The 23,923-nt window shown below is 34.8% G+C and overlaps 1 protein-coding gene and 2 long non-coding RNA genes across 3 annotated transcripts; 2 read left to right on the top strand and 1 right to left on the bottom strand.

Moving 5' to 3' along the window:
* Positions 1-714: 714 nt before the first annotated feature.
* si:dkey-17e16.18 lies at positions 715-6,194 on the top strand. Its single transcript, XR_222811.6, has 4 exons — positions 715-926; positions 2,046-3,611; positions 4,768-4,889; positions 5,006-6,194. It is a non-coding gene; the product is annotated as a si:dkey-17e16.18 (long non-coding RNA).
* Positions 6,195-8,347: 2,153 nt separating this feature from the next.
* cldn3c (claudin 3c) lies at positions 8,348-10,305 on the top strand. The gene is given in 2 exon segments (NM_131767.1): positions 8,348-8,390; positions 8,490-10,305. A coding segment is annotated over 1 exon segment (645 nt). The 5' UTR covers positions 8,348-8,390; positions 8,490-8,508; the 3' UTR covers positions 9,154-10,305.
* A 5,738-nt stretch (positions 10,306-16,043) lies between these two features.
* On the bottom strand, positions 16,044-22,360 carry LOC141379878 (uncharacterized). The gene is made up of 4 exons (XR_012396812.1): positions 22,267-22,360; positions 18,756-18,782; positions 18,510-18,613; positions 16,044-16,168 (listed from the first exon to the last, which is right to left on the bottom strand). It is a non-coding gene; the product is annotated as an uncharacterized lncRNA (long non-coding RNA).
* Between the last annotated feature and the right edge of the window lie 1,563 nt (positions 22,361-23,923).

Here is a 23,923-nt window from a genome sequence, read left to right as displayed (position 1 = left end):
CAATTTAGTTCCAGTTTATCTAGCTAGTATAGTGGCAACCTACAACCCTCCTAGATCCTTAAGATCTGAAAAGTATTTTTTTCCACTGTACTACAAGGACAAAATTGAAACATAAAGAGCATTTTCTCATGTAAGCCCTAAATTGTGGAATGATCTCTGCTGAACAGGTGACTCATGAAGAGATGTCAGTCCTGTTCATATTTTTATGTGACATTAGTATTGATTAGTACACTTTTGACAAGAGCTCATTTGAGTTCACTGTACTTCTGTTCTCTCTTTGCATTTTATACAATACTGTATCACTGAACATGCCTATAATATTGCTGGAGAAAAAGCTTGTCTTTTTCTGGATTTGTTTTGGGACTAATTTGGCTGTCACAGAATAGTAATGTCCAAAATAAAAATGTCTTCAACACTCAAAAAAATCAACTAGGCATGTATTGGATTTACAAAATAAAAATTTGTCAGATTGAAAAGAACAAATCAAGTTTACGTATGTTAAATGATTAATTCATGTTATTTGAAACTGAATCAAGAAATAATCAAATGAATTTGATCAGAACATGTTGATTCAATGAGACTGAGACGCTTCAAATCGACAACTCTCACTCTGGAGAGTCACTTCGCGCATATCAGTAGGTGGCGGTAGTGCGTTTGGATGTCACCATACGAAAACAACAAGAAGAAGTATCACCGCGTTTACTTCCGCGTTTTGTCTAAGGCCGCGGTCCAGCTTCCGGTCTGGGTGATTTTAAGCGGAGGTAAGCAGTATTATGGCAGAGTCGTCAATATTTACTCGCTGTTTGCGAGTAAATTATGGTCAACGATGTGCAAATGATTGTCCGGATGTGCTCTACAACACCGCAGAGCAAAGCTTGAGAAAGGTTTCAAGTTTTATGCATCTTCCTACCTGTGCAATTATGAAGGTAAGTTCAGCTAGCCTGAAGGCTAACTTTAGCGTTAATACTCTTACGATCCGTCCATCGGCAGCTTTATCACGTAAGTAAAAATAATCATATGTGTACGTAATTCTGTCTCATAGTGTCAGGTAAAAACAGGGCAGGAATAAGATCTCAGTGAGAGCTCATTACTACCGATAGATCTATGAAGAAATCGGAGTCTCCTCACCAGCTGAGAGTAACGTTAGGACAACATACATGTGAAGTTCTGTCCCATTCATACTTTTACTGTTCTAAAGTGACCACCACTGTTCAGTTCGGATAATTACAGAAACACAGATGCTGTCTTAGCTTGTAAGCATGATTATTGAGCAAGATATATTAGGAATAAAATAATACAATGCCGTTCCATCCACAACAGACAAATAGCACTGTGTCAATGCTGAGATTTATTGCTGAAACAGTGGAGATGACAGATGCAGTGTAGCAGTGTAGATAGCATGCTTTCTATTTAGTCGATAACATTGTAATTAAATTGGAGGGTGACCCAAAACAATAAGGTGTCATTAGTTAATTTCACATCAACAATTTGTCTATTGCAATATTTATTAGTTTTTTACATTAATGAACAAATGCTTATTCATTGTGCTTGTTAACTCACAATGTAATAGCTAATGTTAACAAGCATGACTTTGGATTTTTATTCATTAGTAAATTAGTTTAACAATGCTAACTATTAAATATTAAATAGTTATTTTAATAGTGAGCAAATACATTAACTAATGAAACCTTATTTTAAAGTGTGACTAAAGGGAGCTACTTTTAAATAATTTAAATGAATGATTTACTGTGTAGTTTAATCTGATGATATTGCTGCAGATGCCTTTCAAAAGAAGATATTTTGAAGAAAGCTGAAAACCTGTAACCATTGACTTCCATAGTAGGAAAAAGAACTACTATGAATATCAGTGGTTGCAAGTTTCCACCTTTCTTCAAAGTATTTTTTTTGTGTGTTAAACATCAGAAAGAAACTCAAACAGGTTTGGAACAAGTGAAGGATGAGGAAATAGAATTTTCAGTTTTGAGTGAACTGCCTTTAATGACTCTATTTAAAAACCTATTAATATTCTTGTTTCTGTTTTCTAGGTAACATTATGAGATTCAGAGCTAGAAAATTTTATGTGTTACTTCATCCTGGAGCGGACATCAGTCAGAAGATCCATGCCATCGCCTGCTAGTTTATAGCTCCTGCTCTTGTGTGGCTGAGAGTGGGATATGCAAACATTTGGTTGCTTTGCTTTTCCAGACAGCCCATTACTCTGAAATGTGTAATGTGTGTTATCACATGAACAATTGTTTGGAATGGATCAATTATGTGTTAAGTTCCATGAAACAGAGGGGTGATTTTATTTATTTATTTAATACGTATAAGCCCAAATACCTCTCTATGCACAAGTTACAGAAGAAGCACCTAATTCAAGAAAACAACTGATTCAATGTCATTGTTTCTGTTCATCTGAATAAAATATTTTTTTCAAAATGTTACATTTTTTTGACAATTTTTATTTCAAATTCTATGCAGTGAATTATATTTTATATGTACAGTGAATAAAATAAAGGTCTTTATTCTGAATTAAAAATTGCACTTAGAAAGTAGCTTAAGAAATGTTTATGTATATTAATGTTCAGTTTTTTTTTACTTCAAAGGCAATGAAAATAAACTATTATTTGCCATAAAAGCTCCTTTCTTTAAATGTCTGCATCCGGTTGGCACTCGAGCCTCGATCAGTTTGCTAGACTGAAATTGTCAGCTACACTCTTGTTTTTTTCTGTTTCTGTAAAATTCTCACGTTTAATATCAACAACCCACCTCTTCTGCACGACTTTGTCTTTTGGAAACTTGTGGAAACTAAGGTAAGAGTTCAATTTTTGACGCTGTGCATTGCTGAACACAGCTGTGGTATCTACAAGTACTGTTCTCACGTCTTTGAAATGACACTTTTAAACGTTTAGATGTCATATTTATGTAGCTGACATAAACATATATAAGTGGGCTATAATGGCATAAAACATTAAGACAACTGTCCAAAACATTACTCGTTTTTATCAGCAGCGCTCCTGTTGTAGCACTGTACTGTACGATCGGCGGAAGTAGGCTCGGGGTCTTAAATTTTACCGGAAATGCGTCACGCGCCGACGTGCATAGAGCCCATTGGTTTTCCAAGAGCTTTAATGTTATGCATATTATGTTGTTGGCTATATGTTTTCTATACATTTTATACTTGTACATTTTAAATAGGAGTACCAAAGTGAAAAAAGCTGTTTAAACTCTTGCTTGGGTATTGCTTGGGGATCAGTTTTTTTGTTGGCTAAATGTTTCTCATACATTTTATATTACATATTACAATTTTGGATATTAAATAACATTTTGTATCAGAATATTATATATATATATAAAACATGTTTTCTGTCCTTTTTGTGTTGGATTACTTAATTTTAAATCTTGCTTCATAGTATTGTCATTTAAAAAATGTAATTTTAACAACAGGGCGACGCAGTGGGTAGCACTTTCGCCTCACAGCAAGAAGGTCGCTGGTTCGAACCTCGGCTCAGTTGGCGTTTCTGTGTGGAGTTTGCATTTTCTCCCTGCCTTCGTGTGGGTTTGCTCCGGTTTCCCCCACAGTCCAAAGACGTGTGGTACAGGTGAATTGGGTAAGCTAAATTGTCTGTAGTGTATGAGTATGTAGTGTGAATGTTTCCCAGATGGGTTGCGGCTGGAAGGGCATCTGCTGCGTAAAAAAACTTGCTGGATAAGTTGGCGGTTCATTCTGCTGTGGTGACCCCGGATTAATAAAGGGACTAAGCCGACAAGAAAATGAATGAATTTAAACAACAATATTGAACAAAAAATTTACTAGCTGATTTAACAAGACATTATTTTGTTAAAGTAAAGCTTTAGTGTTACATTGAGACGAGTAAATTAGAATCATTTTAATTAGAATAACACAATACAAACATTTTGAGTCAATTAGTTGCAAAGAAGTTACACTGACATATTGAAACCATGTTTTATCTACAAATGTGCTTTGTGTTCATACAACATGTTCAAAGCAGTTCAGGTTTACTTGATTGGATTAGATGCATAAAGGGTGCCACGATTAAATCACGTTCATTTAACAGTTTTTTTTTTTTTTTTTGAGTGAGCTAGCTGAATTAGGCCAATTCATTTGATAATTTTTTTAATGTAAGTGATATATATATATATATATATATATATATATATATATATATATATATATATATATATATATATATATATATATGTGTGTGTGTGTGTGTGTGTGTGTGTGTGTGTGTATGATCAATCTTCCCTTTCTTAGGCCAGAGAGAGCAGTAAAAAACGACAGGTCACAATAGGCAAAGATCTTTTTTTAATATCTTGTCTGTCATTCTGCTTGGGCAAAATCCATATAAAGACACTTTGAAGGGATATTATCTTAATAAAATGTGATGCCTCTTATTTAACTCTACTGGTCTAGTTACATTTAACAACCTTACTAATAATGAACTACCTAATTGGTTAAACTTCAGATGAAATGCATGATGAAAACTTGTTATATAGGCTTGAATTATTTTATAAATTTTCTTCTGCTACATTTAGTTTTACATTAATGAACATAAATGATCAACTGACTACCTTAAATCACCATTGTTTGTTTCCGGAGCTATAACATCTGGAAGGGCTCTTTGTAAGAGGGTTCAGATGTCTGTGTCACTTTTGTTTGGAACACATCTACAAATGGTACCATCTTTCTGCTTTTTGGAATTGTAATGGAAAACCAATACAACATTTTTTTTTTCCCCACAGTGGCCGCAGTAAGCAGTATCTCATCCCTTGTGTCCTCACATCAAGTCCTTCTCCGTTCAGACCTGGCTCTCTAGAATATAAAAACTGGTCATCTTCTCAACATCTTCACAAGCTACACAAAAGTAAGAATTTGCATACATATTTCACCTGTATCTCTTGGTAAATTACATTCATTGCTTCATTTATTCGCTACTGACCATTGCTCAGAAAAGAGATTTTGGTGCATCCATTTACTTAGGGTTCACTGCTGCTACTCTCTAAATCAATGAAGGAGCCATGCTATGCTGCACTTGTCCTCCAAGAGAGAAATCGCCAAGAGTTAACAACTCTGAATTAACTACTACAAGAGTTATCTACACACTCAGTCAGTGCTGAATGACATGAAGATGCTTAAAACTATTTTTTTTTTAAGAAAAAGTAGAATAAATCTAAAGATCTTACGCAAATACTGTGTAGATGCTTCTGAAACGACTCCACAATAAAAAGTCTAGAAAAGTTGTATTTTATTTGCTTTTCATCTGTGTGTGTCTGTGTGTTACGAGCTGGATTTATAGGTTTACCTGTCAGAGATTTGTCATTTCGGTTCCTCAGCTTGGCTGCAATGGCACTATTTCTGATCAGAGGCTCCATCCTGTGCTGCAGTTGCCCAGTTCAAGATTATTTGCCACAAAGTCATGTAATAAAGATTTCACAGAGCCAAACAGAATATCTCACAGAAAGAGTTTTTAAAGGAGGCATGGCACCAAACCCCTAAACCCAACTGTCACTGATGAATAAGTAAATTGTACTAAATTGTACAAATGAGATTGTACAAATTCATACAAATTAGCTACTAAATCAAAAATTGTCATGAGATAGTATTGGTTTCATTAAAAGCATGCATCATCTTATTGGTGACAATTGCTTACTTTCATTGGCTATTGTGGGTATCCATAAACAGTGTTTGGGTAATATATTAAAATCTTAAGTCTATTTTAATATTTAAACAAAAATGCAAAATAACATAAAATATACTGTCACATTAGTCATTTTAGTGACGTTTTTAAAAAGATAGGCTTAAGATTATATTACTTTTTTACCAAACACTGTGGGTATATCAGGCATTTTGGGGGAAGAGGCAAACACAGCTGCAACAAGTCTTGAATCAGGCCATGCAAACCAGCCCCAAAAACTACTTTAAAATCTTCATCTTTGTGAGCAGACATAGAATATTTATTATGGCCATATGAGTTGCTTAACTAGTCTTGTTTGCTTTTGCTTAATGTGAATGTTTATATTGTTTTGATCAATCACTGTCACTTCACAGATGTATTGATATGTTTTAGCACAGAATGATTCTGGTGATACTCTGTCTAGAGTTTTGTTTAATTTCAGCTGTCAAAATTGTCAAATCAAAGTTGATTTATGATTAAAGAAATGTAATTGTTGTTGTTTTTTGCAGTCTTGTGTGCTTTCATTTATGTTACTTTTCTTCTACTGTTTCTTTTACTAATGCTTTGCTTGAAATCAAAGTCAGCAAATGTTTACATGTGTTCAGTGTTTATTTCAGTGCTAATTTTACAGTTTTCTTCAAGAAAAAAAAACAGCTTTGGTTTTTACACAGAAAAATAAATTAGATCTGTTAAACCAGGCAGAAAAATTGTCAAATCATATTTTTTTTCCTACAGTCTATCTTTCTAGATCTAACACAGCATAATACATGTCTACTTCTGTATATCTATAGAAAAGGGAATATACACATGAGATACAGTATAGAGACAGAAACACAGGCTGAATTCAAGCAGTAAGTTCAACTTCCTCTGATCAAAACAATGGAGGAAAAGAGGCTCTGTACAGGCATCTCCCAAAGTTCACTCACATTTCACATATATACTGTTCTTTCTAATGTATTATACAAATGTGTATTTTAATAAGTATGATTCAATTACAATTAACTTATTGACAACTAAAAAAAAAAACAGTAAGAAGAAATGTCTTAATATCAGTGGCTGCATTTTAAGAGATGGACAGTTAAAGTCAGAATAATTAGCCCCCCTTTGAATTTATTTTTCTTTTTGAAATATATCCCAAATGATGTTTAACAGAGCAAGGAAATTTTCACAGTATGTCTGATATTTTTTTCTTCTGGAGTCAGTTTTATTTGTTTTATTTCATCTAGAATAAAAGCAGTTCTTAATTTTTTAAACCTATTTTAAGTTCAAAATTATTAGCCCCTTCAAGCTATATTTTTTTCGATAGTCTACAGAACAAACCATCATTATACAATAACTTGCCTAGTTACCCCAACGTCCCTAATTAACCTAGTTAAGCCTTTAAATCTCACTTTAAGCTGTATAGAAGTGTCTTAAAATATCTAGTAAAATATTATTTACTGTGATTATGGCAAAGAGAAAAGAATTCAGTTATTAGAAATGAGTTATAAAACTATTATGTTCAGAAATGTGCTGAAAAAATCTTCTTTACGTTAAACAGAAATTGGGAAAAAAATAGACTCAACAGACTTCAACTGTAGTTCAAGCTCTGGAACTATTCATTTTATAAAGACATTTTATCATTCAGATGCTAACTGCACCAAACCAGCATTTTTTGTGTTTAAGAAAAGTCTAAAAGACATCTAAACATAGATCAACATAGACGTCTTGGCAAAAACAAGGCAAAATTTGGGCTGTGGCCTGGGTTAAAATAGACTATAGACTAAAAATAAACTACACTAAAACTAGACTAGTAATGTGAAATCTGTCTTATCTGTGTATTTGATCAATAGTCTAGTTTTGAGTTAATCTTAGATTTTCACTGACAGCCCAAAATTAGCCTTGTTTTAGCCAAGACGTCTATGTTTAGACATCTGTTAGACATAAATTAAACACAAAACTGCTTCAGAGGTAATGCAAGTTTTACCATGTTTAATTATGTTGAAGACTTAATTTTAGAGTGTTTAATTTTCTGTACTTCTATACAATCCCAGTCACCATAATATTCATTCACAAATACACTACGTCCAATTTAGTTTATTCAATTCACCTATAGCACATGTCTTCGGACTGTGGGGGAAACCCATTTGAACACGGAGAGAACATGCAAACTCCACATAAAAATGCCAACTGTCCCAGCCAGTACTTAAACCAGCAACCTTCTTACTGTGAGGCAACAGTGCTAACCACTAACCAACCCTCACCATAATATCTCCTGTATAAATAAGTCAATAAAATAAGCCCAGTTTTACATGAAAGACTGAGATCCTTCATATGTAACATCACTAACTGTTGTGTAAAACATTAAAACCAATTCAGGTGAAATATTAGCCGACTTCTCCACCCATTTGCTTATTGGCCTGTGCTTCCTGGTGCTTTTCCTGGCTGAGCCAGTTTCTCCACTTTAGTAGGAATTGGATTACAAGGGAAAAGCAACACCAACATATTGTTATTCAACCCCACAGCGTCCATAGCGGGCAGGTGCAGTGCACAAATCTGTATCTCTTCCCCCATGTCATCGCATTTAGGTCCTCCTCCACTCGCACCTGTCTCTCTGGGAATATAAAGGCAGGTCACCTTCACAACACCTTCACAGGCTACACAAAGAAAGGAAAGATTGAGACGGCTTCAACAAAGACATCTCAACACTTGGTAAATGACATTCATTACTCCATTTTGGATTATTTTATGTGATATTATTGCTTTGTTTTGTGTATACGATTACAACTAATGAACTTTTCCATATCTTAGATACAAAAGTACACCTAAAATGTCGATGGGACTGGAAATTGGGGGCATTGCCCTGGGTATTATTGGTTGGATAATTAGCATTGTGGCTTGTGCTCTTCCCATGTGGCGTGTCTCGGCCTTCGTTGGCGCCAACATTGTCACGGCGCAAGTAATGTGGGATGGTTTATGGATGAACTGTGTCGTTCAGAGCACTGGACAGATGCAGTGTAAGGTCTACGACTCAATGCTGGCTTTAGGTCAAGATCTGCAGGCGTCCAGAGCCATGACTGTCATTGCCATCATCTTGGCTGTTCTAGGTGTGATGATCTCCGTCATGGGCGCCAAATGCACCAATTGTATTGAGGATGAAGGTGCTAAGGCTAAAGTGATGATCGTCTCTGGCATCATGTTCATTATTGCTGGCATCCTGGATCTCATTCCTTCAGCCTGGGTGGCAAACCAGATCATTCGGGACTTTTACAACCCGTTACTGCCCGGCGCTCAGCAAAGAGAGCTCGGGGCATCCATTTACATAGGTTTCGCTGCTGCCGCTCTCTTAATCATTGGAGGAGCCATGCTGTGCTGCACTTGTCCTCCAAAAGAGAAGAAGTACAAGCCGGCAAGAATGGGCTATTCTGCTCCACGCTCAGCCAGCGCTGGATATGACAAGAAGGACTATGTTTAAATCTGTAGAAGAAGAAAAAAAAAACAAAGACGGATGAAAAGGGTGAACATGCATATGAAAGGACTCCATAATGAAGGGATGTGATGCTGTTAATATTTGCTTTTCGTTGGTTTAAGACTTTGTGTGTGTAAGGGATGATGTCTATCAGGGACTTTTTTGTTTGTATTTCCTCTTTGACATCATTTTTAATTTGCCTATTTTTGTTTAGCTGTTTGCTTTGTTTGTGTACATGGTGTCAAAATGTATCATAAATGATTTGTGTATTTCAGTATGGATATCAACGCATTCTTCAGTAATTTCAGTCCTTCTACTTGAGCTAAATTCAAAGCACTTCAGATATTTCATCTTGCCTTCTGATGTACTGATCAAAATTAAGTAACATGATGCTCTAAACAAGAAACAAATATCAAAATGTTTTACATTAGATTTTTGCACTGTAAAACAAAAATAACTACTAAGAAAAAATGCCATTTCCACAGTGAAGGTGCTCACTAGTACCAAATGATGGATAACAGGAAGAGAAAAAACTCTTTACATGTATTTGCTTATGAAAATTTCATGGGACACCGAAACTGAATATTTGTGTATGATTTAAGTTTCAGTTTTGTCTTATCTTGATGTTGCACACGACCAACTTGACTATGTATAGTTCCCTTAAAAACATTTAATACACTTCCTTTATTGCTCAAAGAATTTTTATACAGAGTTTAATAGCGCTCTTGGGTGAATTTTCACAACATTTTAAGTACTGTGACTAATATTTGTCCATTGTGTGTCCTTTATATTATTAAGTGTGTGTGGTAATGTAAAATGGTTCATTGGTTGATATATGAAACAAATGGTCAGTTACAGTAAACAAAAGACTGCTGGAGCGGTTTTACCTGCTTTGGCCCTTTGTTCTTGAACCAGGGCAGTAATATGAACACGGTTTATGAGAGAGACCACTCAACAGACAAACCTTACACAAGCTGTACTGTTTGCCATAGGTGGTGCAGACAAATCCAACCAAAACCGGTCTGGACAAACTTCTGACAAGATGAGGGATTGTGATTGAAAGTAAACTTAAGGCACAAAATGTTTACTTTACTATGTATATCTGTATTTAACTCCACTGTAATTTCAAATCAAACGTCAATAAAAAAGCTTAATTTATGCTTCGAGTGTTGAGTCGATCCTTTCAGCTGATGTGCGATTGAGCAGCAAACAAAATATGAACTATGCATGACATATGAAAGAAGTTACATACTGTATTAAGCATTATTAAATTACATTATTCTTTTTAAAAGTACGTAAAATTTTTTAAGGCAAAGCATTTCCCTGACCCCTGAAACAGAGACTCGTGTGTTCTGATTTATATAAAAGGTAATGAAACCATGGTGAGCTGCAAACACATAACCCTAAGGGATATTAACTGGAGTCAGCTCTCTGTAATGCAGTTGCCATAGAGTCAGGCTGATACTCTTATCTCCACCTGTCAGAGGGGGAAGGGAAACTCCACGTAGGAAAATGACTCACCTGCTAGAGCTGTAGTGCACACTTCAGGTTCAGTAATAATAAGCATTTCAGTCCTGAACATAATTATTGTCTAGTGTGAATTCGCTGTTTATGTTATCTGTCGATTGAACAAATCCTTTAAAAACTGTAAGTAAAATGTTACAAAGGATAAAACTGAATGTAGTCAATGAGGAAGAGTTAAAATGTCTGGGGTATTAAGGCTTGTATGGCAAAGTTTAACATAAATTACGTCTCAAGCTGAAATATGTTGATGAAATCTGAAGGATTCACATTCATCAGTAAGTCAGAAGTTTGTACTTATTGAGCAACTAGAAACGCTTAATGCTAAATATGCTAACACTATGCCCACCATCTGCATTGCTGATTCGTAACTGGAGAACAGTGGACACTTAAAGCTGACGAAAAGTGCACTGATTCAATATGTTAAATTGTTCTCTGATATCTACATAGTAGGTAGCTTGGGTAAGTTAAAAAGTTTACAGAAAAGGTTTTATATGCTCACTTATAAACAGAGGAATTACCCCTTGAATCAGAAGCTCAGGTTTGACAATGGGATATGTAAGATTATGGGATTGGAAATATGAAGCTCTGCAGCTTGTCAGTACCTGCTCTCTCTCTCACACACGTATTATAAAGTATATATATATATATATATATATATATATATATATATATATATATATATATATATATAGAGAGAGAGAGAGAGAGAGAGAGAGAGAGAGAGAGAGAGAGAGAGAGAGAGAGAGAGAGAGAGAGAGAGAGAGACCCAGGTGAAAAAAATCTATAATTAAATGCAACTAAAATACACTTAAATACCCGCAATTACGTTTTTAGTACATTGTTATTTTTTTGTGTAAAATAAAAGTTTGATGGTTTTACACTATAAATATACTAATTAAAAGTATGTTTATACTTAAATAAATTTTTTGTGTACTACAATAAAGTACACTACAGAAAAAACATCCAAAAGGATTTGATTAGTGTGTTTTTCAAAAGTGTGCTTTAAATGCTTTAAACATTAGTTGATTTTTAGTGCAATGTTTACATACTAATCCTAAGTTTAAAATAAATTAATATATAAAAAATCTATTAGTAATGTATTGTAGTAGAAGCACATTTTCCCAAAAGTTGTACTTAAGTACACTTAATGTGAATGCAATATTATCACTAACACTTAAATAGATTTTGAGTGTGGTAATTTTAAGTTTATATTAAACTGACTTTATTAAAAATCCATTAGTAATGCATTGTAGTAAAAGAACATTTGCCCAAAAATTGTACTTAAGTACACTTAATGTGAATGCAATATTATCACTAACACTTAAAGGGCACCTATGGTAAAAAATCTACTTTTCAAGCTGTTTGGACAGATCTGTGTGTTGGTATAGTGTATAGACCGTCATACTGGGGTGATATGAACACACCCAGTCCTTTTTTTTTCAATTTAACTACAAAAAAAGGGTCAGCCAATTGGAGCTGTTTTCAAATCGATCGCACCATTACGTAGGTGTGCGATCCCCCCGCCCACCGAATTGATTGACAGCTGCGGGCATTAACATGTTCCGGTAGTCACGTGTATATGTCAACAAGACCAGACAGACATACGCAAAGCAACCGGGAATAAAAGCTCTGTTCTGTTCGCTAGGATCAGCAATCATCATCAAATGTGATTAAGAGTAAGTTTCACATGTTTAAAGTGTTTTAAAACAGAGTATGTGTGTAATTAATTACAGCGTTTTACTTCAGCTTTACTTCATCAGCACAGCCGCGTGTCAGAACAATTATAAAAGAAGACGCTTCAATCCCGGTTTGTGGAAGTTAAATCAGGTTTATTTTGTACATTAGCATAACAGATATCCACACAGTACTTGAGGTTAGCCTTAACTAAGCTAAGCGCGCTCTGTCTGTCTGCCTGCGTGTGTATCTGTGTGTGTGTGTGTGTGCGCGTGTGTGTGTATGTGTGTGTGTGTGTGTGTGTGTGTGTGTGTGTGTGTGTGTGTGTATAACGATATTGTGTGTGACTCATCAATGCAACTTCACAATACTGATTAGTAAAGGTTAGTTCTTACTGTAGTATCTCACAAACGCTACGTGAGACCTTCTTCGTCTGTCTGTTGTCTGACGCAGCTGAGGGAGGAGGCATGTAGAAATAGTGGGCGGGCAGAACTCGGCTTAAAGGCACAGTACGACAAAACCACCCCCTGCTGGAAATCAGTATAAAACAGCATCTTGTAAAAGGTATAATGAAAAATCTGATGGGTATTTTGATCTGAAACTTTATATACACATTCTAGAGACGCAAAAGACTTATATTAAATCTGAAAAAAGGGGTAACCTAGGTGCCCTTTAAATTGATTTTGAGTGTGGTATTTTTAAGTTTACATTAAATTGGATTTATTAAAAATCTATTAGTAATGTATTGTAGTAGAAATACATTTTCCCAAAATGTCTTTACATTTCATATATGTGCTGTAATGTTGCATCTTATTTATATTTTTTGTTCCTTCCCATAAGGTATTTTTTGGACTTGTGGTTTATTGCACAAAAAGATTAAAGTGTTTTGATGAAGCACAGATGCTGTTTTCTTTGTACACACATTATCCCAGGTAAAAAAAAAAAAGTGCACTAAAATGCACTTTATTTAAGTATACTTAGTACATTTTTCAGTAATGTTCTAAAAGTGCTCTATTTTCGCACACTAATTTTGTACTTAATGTACTAAAAGATAGTATTAAGTATATGTTAAGATAAACTTAATACCATCTAAGTGTACTCAACTGTGCTATTTTGAGACACCCTGAAATTGAACTAAAATGTGCTTTTAACATACTATATCTGTATTTTAAAAAATATATTTAGTTACAAATAGAAATAAACTTGAACCATAATTTTAAACATTTAAATATATTTGTGACTAATTTAAAGTATAATAGTAATAAATTAAAAGAATATACAAATTGTAAAAAAAAGTGTGCTAAATACTGTATTAAAAGTGCTCGATTTTCCCAAACTAATTTTGTATTTAATGTACTAAAAATTAGTATTAAGTACTTTTTAAGATAAACTTAAGTACATCTAAGTGTACTCAACTGTGCTATTATGAGACAAAATGAAGCTGATCTAAAATGTGCTTTTAACATACTAAACATTTATTTAAACAATATATTTTGAAGGGATAATGTGTGTACAAAGAAACAGCATCTGTGCTTCATCAAAACACTTTAATCCTTTTGTGCAATAAACCAAAAACCATAAAAAGTCCAAAATTACCTTATGGGAGGGAACAAAAACTTAGCAAAAACTGAGAACACAAAAATATAAATAAGATGCAACATTACAGCACATATATGAGATGTAAAGACATTTTGGGAAAATGCGCTTCTACTACAATACATTACTAATAGATTTTTTATATATTAACTTATTTTAAACTCAGGATTAGTATGTACACAGTGTTCTAAAAATCAACTAATGTTTAAAGCATTTAAAGCACACTTTTGAAAAACACACTAATTGTCACGATAACTTCATTCACAATAACCATGGACTATAATTCGCCATTCTGGACAACATTTTCATACATGCACTCTGCTCACACTCACACATGCTTCCTCATCTAGAATGATTACACTCGCACCACCTGAGGATTGTCAGAGACTGATTGCCCACACTATTTAAGCAACACACTCACTCATTCACATTGCAGAGTCTTGTTGACTGTAAAGTAACACTACAACGCGTTTCCTAGTCTTGTTTTCCTGTGTTTTGACCCTCAGCCACGGGCTGTGTGTCTTAGTCTGCCGCCTGCCTTCTGACCACTCACCTGATCCTTTGACTACGATTCTGGACTTTCCTTGTATGTCTGTTTGCACCTGTATTGACCATTGCTTGCCTGACCACTGATTAAACCTGCACGTGGATCCTATCTCTGTTGTTTGTGTCACTCCTCAGGTTACACTAATACAACTGTTTTGGATGTTTTTTCTGTAGTGTACTTTATTGTAGTACACTAAAAATGTATTTAAGTATTACTGGTATTTGGTATACTTTTGTCAAGTGTACTAAAGTCCTACTGAAGTATAAACATTTAATTAGTATATTTATAGTGTAAAACCATCAAACTTTTATTTAACACAAAACAATAACAATGTACTAAAATTGTATTTGCGGGTATTTAAGTGTATTTTAATTGCATTTAACTATATTTTTTTTCACCTAGGATCCCTTCAAAATATATTGTTTAAATAAATGTTTAGTATGTTAAAAGCACATTTTAGATCAGCTTCATTTTGTCTCATAATAGCACAGTTGAGTACACTTAGATGTACTTAAGTTTATCTTAAAAAGTACTTAATACTAATTTTTAGTACATTAAATACAAAATTAGTTTGGGAAAATCGAGCACTTTTAATACAGTATTTAGCACACTATTTTTTACAATTTGTATATCTTTTTAATATATTACTATTATACTTTAAATTAGTCATAAATATATTTAAATGTTTAAAATTATGGTTCAAGTGTATTTCTAGTTGTAACTAAATATATTTTTTTAAAATACAGATATAGTATGTTAAAAGCACATTTTAATTCAATTTCAGTGTGTCTCAAAATAGCACAGTTGAGTACACTTAGATGGTATTAAGTTTATCTTAACATATACTTAATACTATCTTTTAATACATTAAGTACAAAATTAGTGTGCGAAAATAGAGCACTTTTAGAACATTACTGAAAAGGGTACTAAGTATACTTAAATAAAGTGTATTTTAGCACACTGCTTTCACATTTTGTATATTCTTTAAATATATTACTATTATGCTTTAAGCTATTCTTAAATATTTTTATAAATGTTTAAAATTAGGGTTCAAGTGTATTTCTAGTTGTAACTAAACATTTTTTTTAAATACAGATATAGTATGTTAAAAGCACATTTTAGTTCAATTTCAGGGTGTCTCAAAATAGCACATTTGAGTACACTTAGATGGTATTAAGTTTATCTTAACATATACTTAATACTATCATTTAGTACAATAAGTACAAAATTAGTGTGCGAAAATAGAGCACTTTTAGTACATTACTGAAAAGTGTACTAAGTATACTTAAATAAGTGTATTTTAGTGCACTTTTTTCACCTGGGGGGAGAGAGAGAGAGAGAGAGAGAGAGAGAGAGAGAGAATTCATATACAGTACATCCGGAGAGTATTCATAGCTCTTTACTTTTTCCACATTTATGTGGAAAACCCTATGGTGGGTTTACGTGAGAACACCACGGGCACGAACAGCACTCGCGAGATACATTTAAGATATGAAAAAGAGCACACAGTGGCCTCTTGTGGATTTCCGAAAACAAAAACTGCAAAAATACGTACCTCCCTGGATGTATTTTGCAGTCTCCAGAAACGTCCACGGAACTACGTTTTCAGAATGAGCCTGGGTTGGATCTGGGTTTGTTTTCAGAATGAGCCTGGGTCTCAGAAGGTTAACTGGAGTTCTCCTGTAAAAAAAATCAGTTGATCAGACATTATTTGAAAAGGCATACCCCGGTCCAAGGTCCTAGGGTTGACAGTACATGTCAAAGCAGTGCATGTCAAAGCACAAACCAAGCATGAAGACAAAGGAATTATCTCTAGACCTCCGAGACAGGATTGTCTTGAGACACAAGGCTGGGAAAGGTTACAGAAAAAGTTCTGCTTCTCTGAAAGTTCCAATGAGCACATTGGCCTCCATCATCCATAAGTGGAAGATGTTTGGAACCACCAGGACTCTTCCTAGAGCTGGCCGGCCATCTAAGCTGAGTGATCGGGGGAGAAGGGCCTTAGTCAGGGAGGTGGTCAATAACCCGATGGTCACTCTGTCTGAGCTCCAGTGTTCTTTTGTGAAGAAAGGAGAACATTACAGAAGGACAACCATCTGTGTAGCAATCTACCAATCAGGACTGTATGTAAATTTGCCAAAACCATAAGAAACAAAATTCTCTGGTCTGATGAGACTAAAATGGAACTCTTTTGAGTAAATGCCAGGCGTTATGTTTGAAGAAAACCAGGCACCGCTCATCACCAGGCTAATAACATCCCTACAGTGAAGCATGGTGGTGGCAGCATTATGCTGTGGGGATGTTTTTCAGCTGCACAACAACTCGTAGAATGTCCTTGAGTGGCCCAGCCAGAGCCCAGACCTAAATCCAATTGAACATCTCTGAAGAGATAGAGATAGAGCTTGAGAAGGTACTGCAAAGAGGAATGGGCAAAAATGCCCATAGGTGTGCCAAGTTTGTGGCATCATATTCAAAAAGACTTGAGGCTGTAATTGCTGCCAAAGGTGCATGAAGTATTAAGCAAAGGCTGTGAATACTGATGTAGATGTGATTTTTTTTATTTTTAAGAAATTTGTAACAATTTCAAAAACCTTTTTTCATTATGGGGTATTGTGTGTAGAATAGAAATAGAGGACATAAATGATTTTAATCTAAGTGCTATGAATACTTTCTGGATGCACTGTATTCCACATTTTGCATTGACTGAAAACTGCCCATCACACCGGACACAAATTGACGCGCCACATCTTTTAAACTTCTAAATGTTGTTTTTTATTAGTCAGAGTGCCATTCAGCATTTGCTTATGATGTCCGATTTCCGATGATGACGAGGAGCGATGACCTAAATTTTACAGATGGAGTTGTATCGAATTTGTTGGAACCACTGCCTTCTGCAAAGGCAGGGCAGAAACAAAACACACACTGAAAGAGTCCGGCTGACACTTTTACCTCCACCTGCCAGACGGGGAAGGGAACTGTATGCTGGCCTGGTTGAGAAGAAATATACTAAATCATGATTATATTATTGTTATAAACATGCTATAATTTCTGCTAGAAATGTGATGAAAAGCATGCTAGAGAGGTGGTAAAACATGCTAGCAGTTTGTTAGGGTTGGCTACCAGTGTGTAAAATCTAGATCAGGGAAGGGTAACTTAAGTCTTGGAGGGCTATTGTCCTGCAGCCTTTTGAACCACAATAGACCAAGCTAAAGAATTTCTTTCAAAATCACCAGAAAGTTACAGGCAGGTTTGTTAGATTAACATTAACTAAACTCTGCTAATCTCTGCAAAACAGGACCAAATTAATCCATCTGTTTGGTTTTAAGTAGCATGCTAAACAATTAGTGTGCTAAATCATGTTAGAAGGATACTAGAACCCTGATAAAAATATGTAAGCAATGTGCTAAATCTTACTAAAATCATGCCACCTGTTTGATAATTCTTGCTAACAGTTTACCAAATCATGCTAGAAACCTATAAATGTGATAAACTATGCTAACAGTATGTTACATCTTGTTTAAAATCTTTTACTAGTTTCAGCTATCCATGTTAAACTATGCTATAAACTATGTGATTAAAACACGCAATTGTTATTATTCTTTGAAAGTTATTCGTTTATACTTGCTGTTCCCATTTGATTTCATTTAAGTCTATAGGCTGTCTCATTCCAGCAAACTGTGCTACCTAATTTTGAATGATTCGATTTAATATTAACATTAAGCTATTTACAGGCACACAAACAAGCACTATGGAGCTTTATCTCTGGATGTTGAAAACAGTTACAAGTGATTAAATGAGTTGTCAAATTTGTTGTGAAAGTTTCATTAATTTATTCATTTTTTTGTCGGCTTAGTCCCTTTATTAATCCGGGGTCGCCACAGCGGAATGAACCGCCAACTTATCCAGCAAGTTGTTTACGCTGCAGATGCCCTTCCAGTCACAACCCATCCCTGGGAAACATCCACAAACACATTCACACACACACTCATACACTACGGACAATTTAGCCTACCCAATTCACCTGTACCGCATGTCTTTGGACTATGGGGAAAACTGGAGCACCCGGAGGAAACCCACACGAACGCAGGGAGACTGCGAGGCTCGAACCAGCGACCCAGCGACATTCTTGCAGGGAGGTGAAGAAGTTTCATGTAGATCAATTTCAGAACATGAAAGACAAACAAAAAATATTAACCATAACTAACATTTAATCTAAAGATCAAAGTACCTATTATTTAGTACTTAATTTTCAGAGAAACAAACTTACCGTTTTGACCATGGCCATGACATTTCTCTGAAACACAGTCTACAATTGTTTAATTGTCATGGCATATTGTTTACAATAAAATGGCTATTCTGTTTATCTACAAGCACTTGGTTACCTTAGCCTGATTCTGTAAGATAGTTTAACAGATATATTATATTCAAATATTTAAATTATAAATTAGTCACTTTATTTAAGGAATCAACACACATTATAGTAACTTCATCTACACTTTATATCATGCATTAAATCATTTTAAGATGTATGAACCAAATTTCAGGAGGTAAGTTCATTAATATAGTGGCTGAATACTAACAGAAGCATAATTCAACCTGCAGGCATTATTATCTAAGGAATGTGAACAAAACATTTCCTCCCAATTTTTGGAGAAGGTCATAGAGAAACGAACGTGTAGCAATATTTTTTTCATTCTTGTCAGTCAGCAGGCTGGCTTTCTCAAAGAGAATGATATGCAATACCTGGCACAACAGGATTCCTATACTGCCAAATAAAAATCTAACAATAAAATTGATAATCAGAGGGCAAATTTCAGGTCTGGCATTTACTCTCCCCTCCCTAATAAAAGCAGTATTACATTTGATTACAGCTATTATTAACTTACTTAGTGTAAACTACATGACAAAGGATCAAAGGTCAAAGTCAGATACGCAGTTTATCAATTTTTATAAGATGTATGTTTCCATGAATATTTTAAAAATAAACACTGCAAACGATGGATGCGTAGTTTCTATAAAACTCATGACATCATGCAACTCATTCTGCTCCTAAAGGCTTCTGACCACAATATTAGCGTAAGGTGGGTGCAGTTTGATGTTGTGCTGAAAACGCCTCATGCAAACATTCTAGATGAATACAATAGCTTACAGCATGTGTTCATGCTTAGCCCAGTTTTACACACACTACAAACACTGAAACTTGCTAAATGAGCGTGTTTGTGGTCCTGGTATTCAGGTTGTGAACAGAATAAATGCCCAAGCATAGTAATACCTTATTTTCTCCGTAATCATGAATGGAAATTAGTATTAAATTATTTTAATCACATTACATGTTTAAATGATTTTTAATTAACTAACGAATTAATTAATTTATATGATAAATATTTTGTGTTTGGATTAGGATTCATATGATTTAAATTTCAACTTTGTTTTTAACTACAGAACATTTCAAGAGTTCACACTTAGCTGATGATTAATTATAAGCTACTTTGGCATGCTGTCCTGGGAGAGAGCCCCGAGCTCATAAGATCCTCGAGCCCCGGGCTCCGTCCCTTTGAAAGGCGCGAGGGGAGTTTGAGCTCAGGTAGATCTCGAAAACTCCCCTGCTGTAGCAGCTAATAAACAGAAAGTGATTGCTCGTAAGAGATAACCACTTACTAGGAGCATGTCTATGGTGCTGATTTGTATTAGTCAATTAACTTAAGTTGCATGTTTTTGGACGGTGGGAGTAAACCGGGAAACCCAGGGGAAATCCACGTGAGCACGGGGAGAAAGTGCAAACTCTGCACAAAAACATCTGCTGGTTTGGTAAAGCCTGAAACCGGAGACATTATTGCTGTGAGGCAACAGTGCTAACCACTGGGCCACTGTGTTACCCATCTAGGAAGGAGGAGTAGGGGTGGATGTGGGGATTCGTTAAAATGAAGAGAGCAGTGATACGTAACCCAGGTTATTTGTAGTAGCTTAGGAGTCATCTGATTGCTGTATTGAGAATTGGATAATGCGGATCCAGCCACTAACAACCATAAGCACCTGATCCTCTCGAAACTAGTTTCTAAATAAACTTCACTTAATTTGACGTTGAAGACAAATTATTAATATAGATTGAAATTCTAAATTATTTTTTTTTACTTTAACTTAATTTTTTATTTAACTTATTCCTTTATGGCAGCAACTTTTATTTACTGTAATACATGCGCCACTTTCAGCATTCAAAGGATAGGGGATTAATAATAATTTAGCTTTCAGATTTTGGGTGACAGTATGTTTTTAACTTCATAATTTCAAAAATATGAAAATATGAATGAAACATTCAGTATCTACAGTAGTTGTGGAGAAGAGGGGAGTCTGAAGAGAGATAGAACTTACATGTTCTGTTAAACTAACAAGAACTAAAAATACATTACTCTTAGGAAACTAGTAACAGTTTAAAAGTAAAAGTATAGGGGCAAATCATTTACATGTTCAGAGTGTGTGGACAGTTCATGTAGTTAAATGGTTGAACTACAGAAAATCAGTAATGTTTTGACAGTTAATATTAATACAAAAAAAAATGTGTGAAATATTAACATGTGTGAAATAGGCTATAAACATAATAAAATCAAGCACAAAAGAAAAATTTCAGCTTAAAATTGTTCCCAATCATTTTCTTTTCGGCTTAGTACCTTTATTAATCTGGGGTCGCCACAGCGGATTGACCCGCCAACCTATCCAGTACATTTTTTTCACAGTGTATGCCCTTCCAGCTGCAACCCAGCGCTGGGAAACACTAATACATCCTCATTCACACGCATACACTATGGACAAGTTAGCTTACCCAGTTCACCCATCCCATGTCTTTGGACTAGTGGGGGAAACCGGAGCACCCAGTGAAAACTCACGCCAACACGGGGAGAAGTAGAACATGCAAACTCCATACAGAAATGACAACTGAACCAGCCAAGGCTCGGACCAGTGAACTTCTTGCTGTAAGGCGATCGTGCTACCCACTGCCACCCAAAAGGTGTGAAATACAGAACACAATAAATCCAAGCACAAAATTTCAGCATAAAAGGATATAATTAGAAATAACCTAGAATATTTTTGGCCACTCATAAATAAATGTTTTAATATAAGAATAAATAGTCCCCATATTGTTGTGAAGACATGTTCAGCTTTGTAAGTACCAGTAAAATGTATTTTAAAGTATATTTTCTTCAATAAAAGAGAGAATATATTCTCCAACAAAATCTCTTGAAAAGACGGTGGTATTCGTATTTTTAAGCATTTAGTTAGAACGAATTTACTGACATGCACAGCTCGTGATGTCCTTTAGAAATCCACCAGGAGAATATATGGAATTACATTACAGAGCACGTTATTGTTTGGTGATCTGGTTCATCTGCAGTGCCGAAAATGAAACCTGCACGACACGTGACCGAAACCACAACAGGTGAGGAGAATTATTTGCTTATGTTTACTGCTTCGAGCCAGGCGGAAGTCAGCTTGAATGTCACACGGTTTGTGCCGTTCCGTCGGGCACATCATTTAACTCTGAAAGTGAATGACATTTCCTATAAACGGCAGCGACATATTGTAAAGACAACATGCAGTGTAGCCCCCGTTTGGGTTAATTTCAATTAGAGACTGCACGCGGGCTATTTTTTATCTTATAAAAGCAATGCATGTTAATCTATCGTGAGGATGTGTGAGCTACTCAAACCCACGTGATTATATATTGCTTAATTAAAAACATGGTTTAAAGGGAAAGTTCACTCAAAAATAAATGGAATACTCACTATTTTACTCCCCCTAAGTCAGGGTCACCAACCTTGTTCCTGGAAAGCTATTCCTGCAGATTTCAGTAGCAACCCTGACCAAACTGTCTGTAATGGGGTACATGCACATGACTTTTAATTTCTGTCAGCCAGCCCCAGGGCTACCTGTTAATTGTCAACCTATACAAGGTTGCTGTGTTTAAGATTTAAGCACTGCAATAAATTATGTTTTTCGCGCCATGTCTGTAACATGTAAATTTTACTTTAGTATTTTCAATGGAGTTTCTGTGCTAGCTTGCTGCTAACAACAGCGCCTGCATCCGTTTACAGTCTTCCATATCTTTTTACAATTTACAACCAAATGGATGCTTAAGAGTGTGGTGCCGTGTAGGATTTAAATCAAACTTCACTTATCCACACATACATAAAACACATCCATATACACCTATAAATTACTTGCATGTACACCTATACTTCTGGATATTCAAAACAACACAGGTGAGACTTGTGTATATACATATAAACTTGACGCATGCATACACCCTCATATACATGCGCATACATACAGTATAAACTCGATCCTCACATAAACACCCACATTAACACATGCACATACATATAAACTCGCAGCACGCAAACACACCTATACACACTCGCATATACATATAAACTCGATCCATGCATATGCACCCATACTCTTACATATGTAAACTGGATGTCTGCATAAACACCCATAACAGTCTTGAAAACATACAAACATACAAAATAAAATTCACAAACATATATACAGTTAGTTGTATGTATATATATATTTACAAGTGACATCAAATTACTTTTCTCAGGCTTTTTAATTAATTTAAAGACAACATATTCTGTATATTTTTTCTGTAGATTTCACTTCCATCCTTTTAGAGAAATTTTCGAAAATGTATGCACTGTTATATGAAGCAAAGCCAAATTTAGACAAGTGTGAAATTCATTTGCAAAAAGTGTAACACTGAACCTCATACAAACTAATTCACACAACTGAAGTCCAACATTGTTAGAGTGTGTCCTGGTCTTCTACTTCTCCAGTGTTATATTTTTGCTGTTTCTTTGAAACTAGAAAGAAACTAATCAGGTTTTAGACAAGTAGTTTTCAAATGCATTTACTTACAAACTTATAGCCTGGGATAGGATTTATACCTCTTTCACAACAGAACACCTCCCAAGATTCCTTTTAACACCATAAATTACCTAAAACTGCAGTTTTAATTATATGATTGCAGTCATTCATCTATCTTACACTATCAAGCATTATTCAACAAGGAAATACATTTAAATAAAATAAGTTTATTGTAATAAATAAATAAAATATTTAAATAAAATAATTGAATGGGTCGAAATGATAAATATTTTTATGCCAAAAATAATTAGAATATTAAGATCATGTTCCATTAATATATTTTGTAAATTTCCTTCTGTAAATAAAATACATCAAAAATCCATTTATAATCGACATTTTCCATTTCTAGTAATTAATTTAATCAGCTTTAATGAGGATTTTTTTCAGTGTTTTGAGTTAGATTTTTTTAAACGTCAGATTACTTTCCAAATAGTTTTAACTTCAAACACACTAAAACATTTCCATTGATTAATAGTTTCCATATTTTGTGATTCACAGGTGTTTTCTGTTTAT

This window comes from Danio rerio, chromosome 21, assembly GCF_049306965.1.
Source record: "Danio rerio strain Tuebingen ecotype United States chromosome 21, GRCz12tu, whole genome shotgun sequence".
NCBI classification, from domain to species: Eukaryota; Metazoa; Chordata; class Actinopteri; order Cypriniformes; family Danionidae; genus Danio; species Danio rerio.
This window is presented reverse-complemented; position numbering and strand designations above follow the sequence as displayed.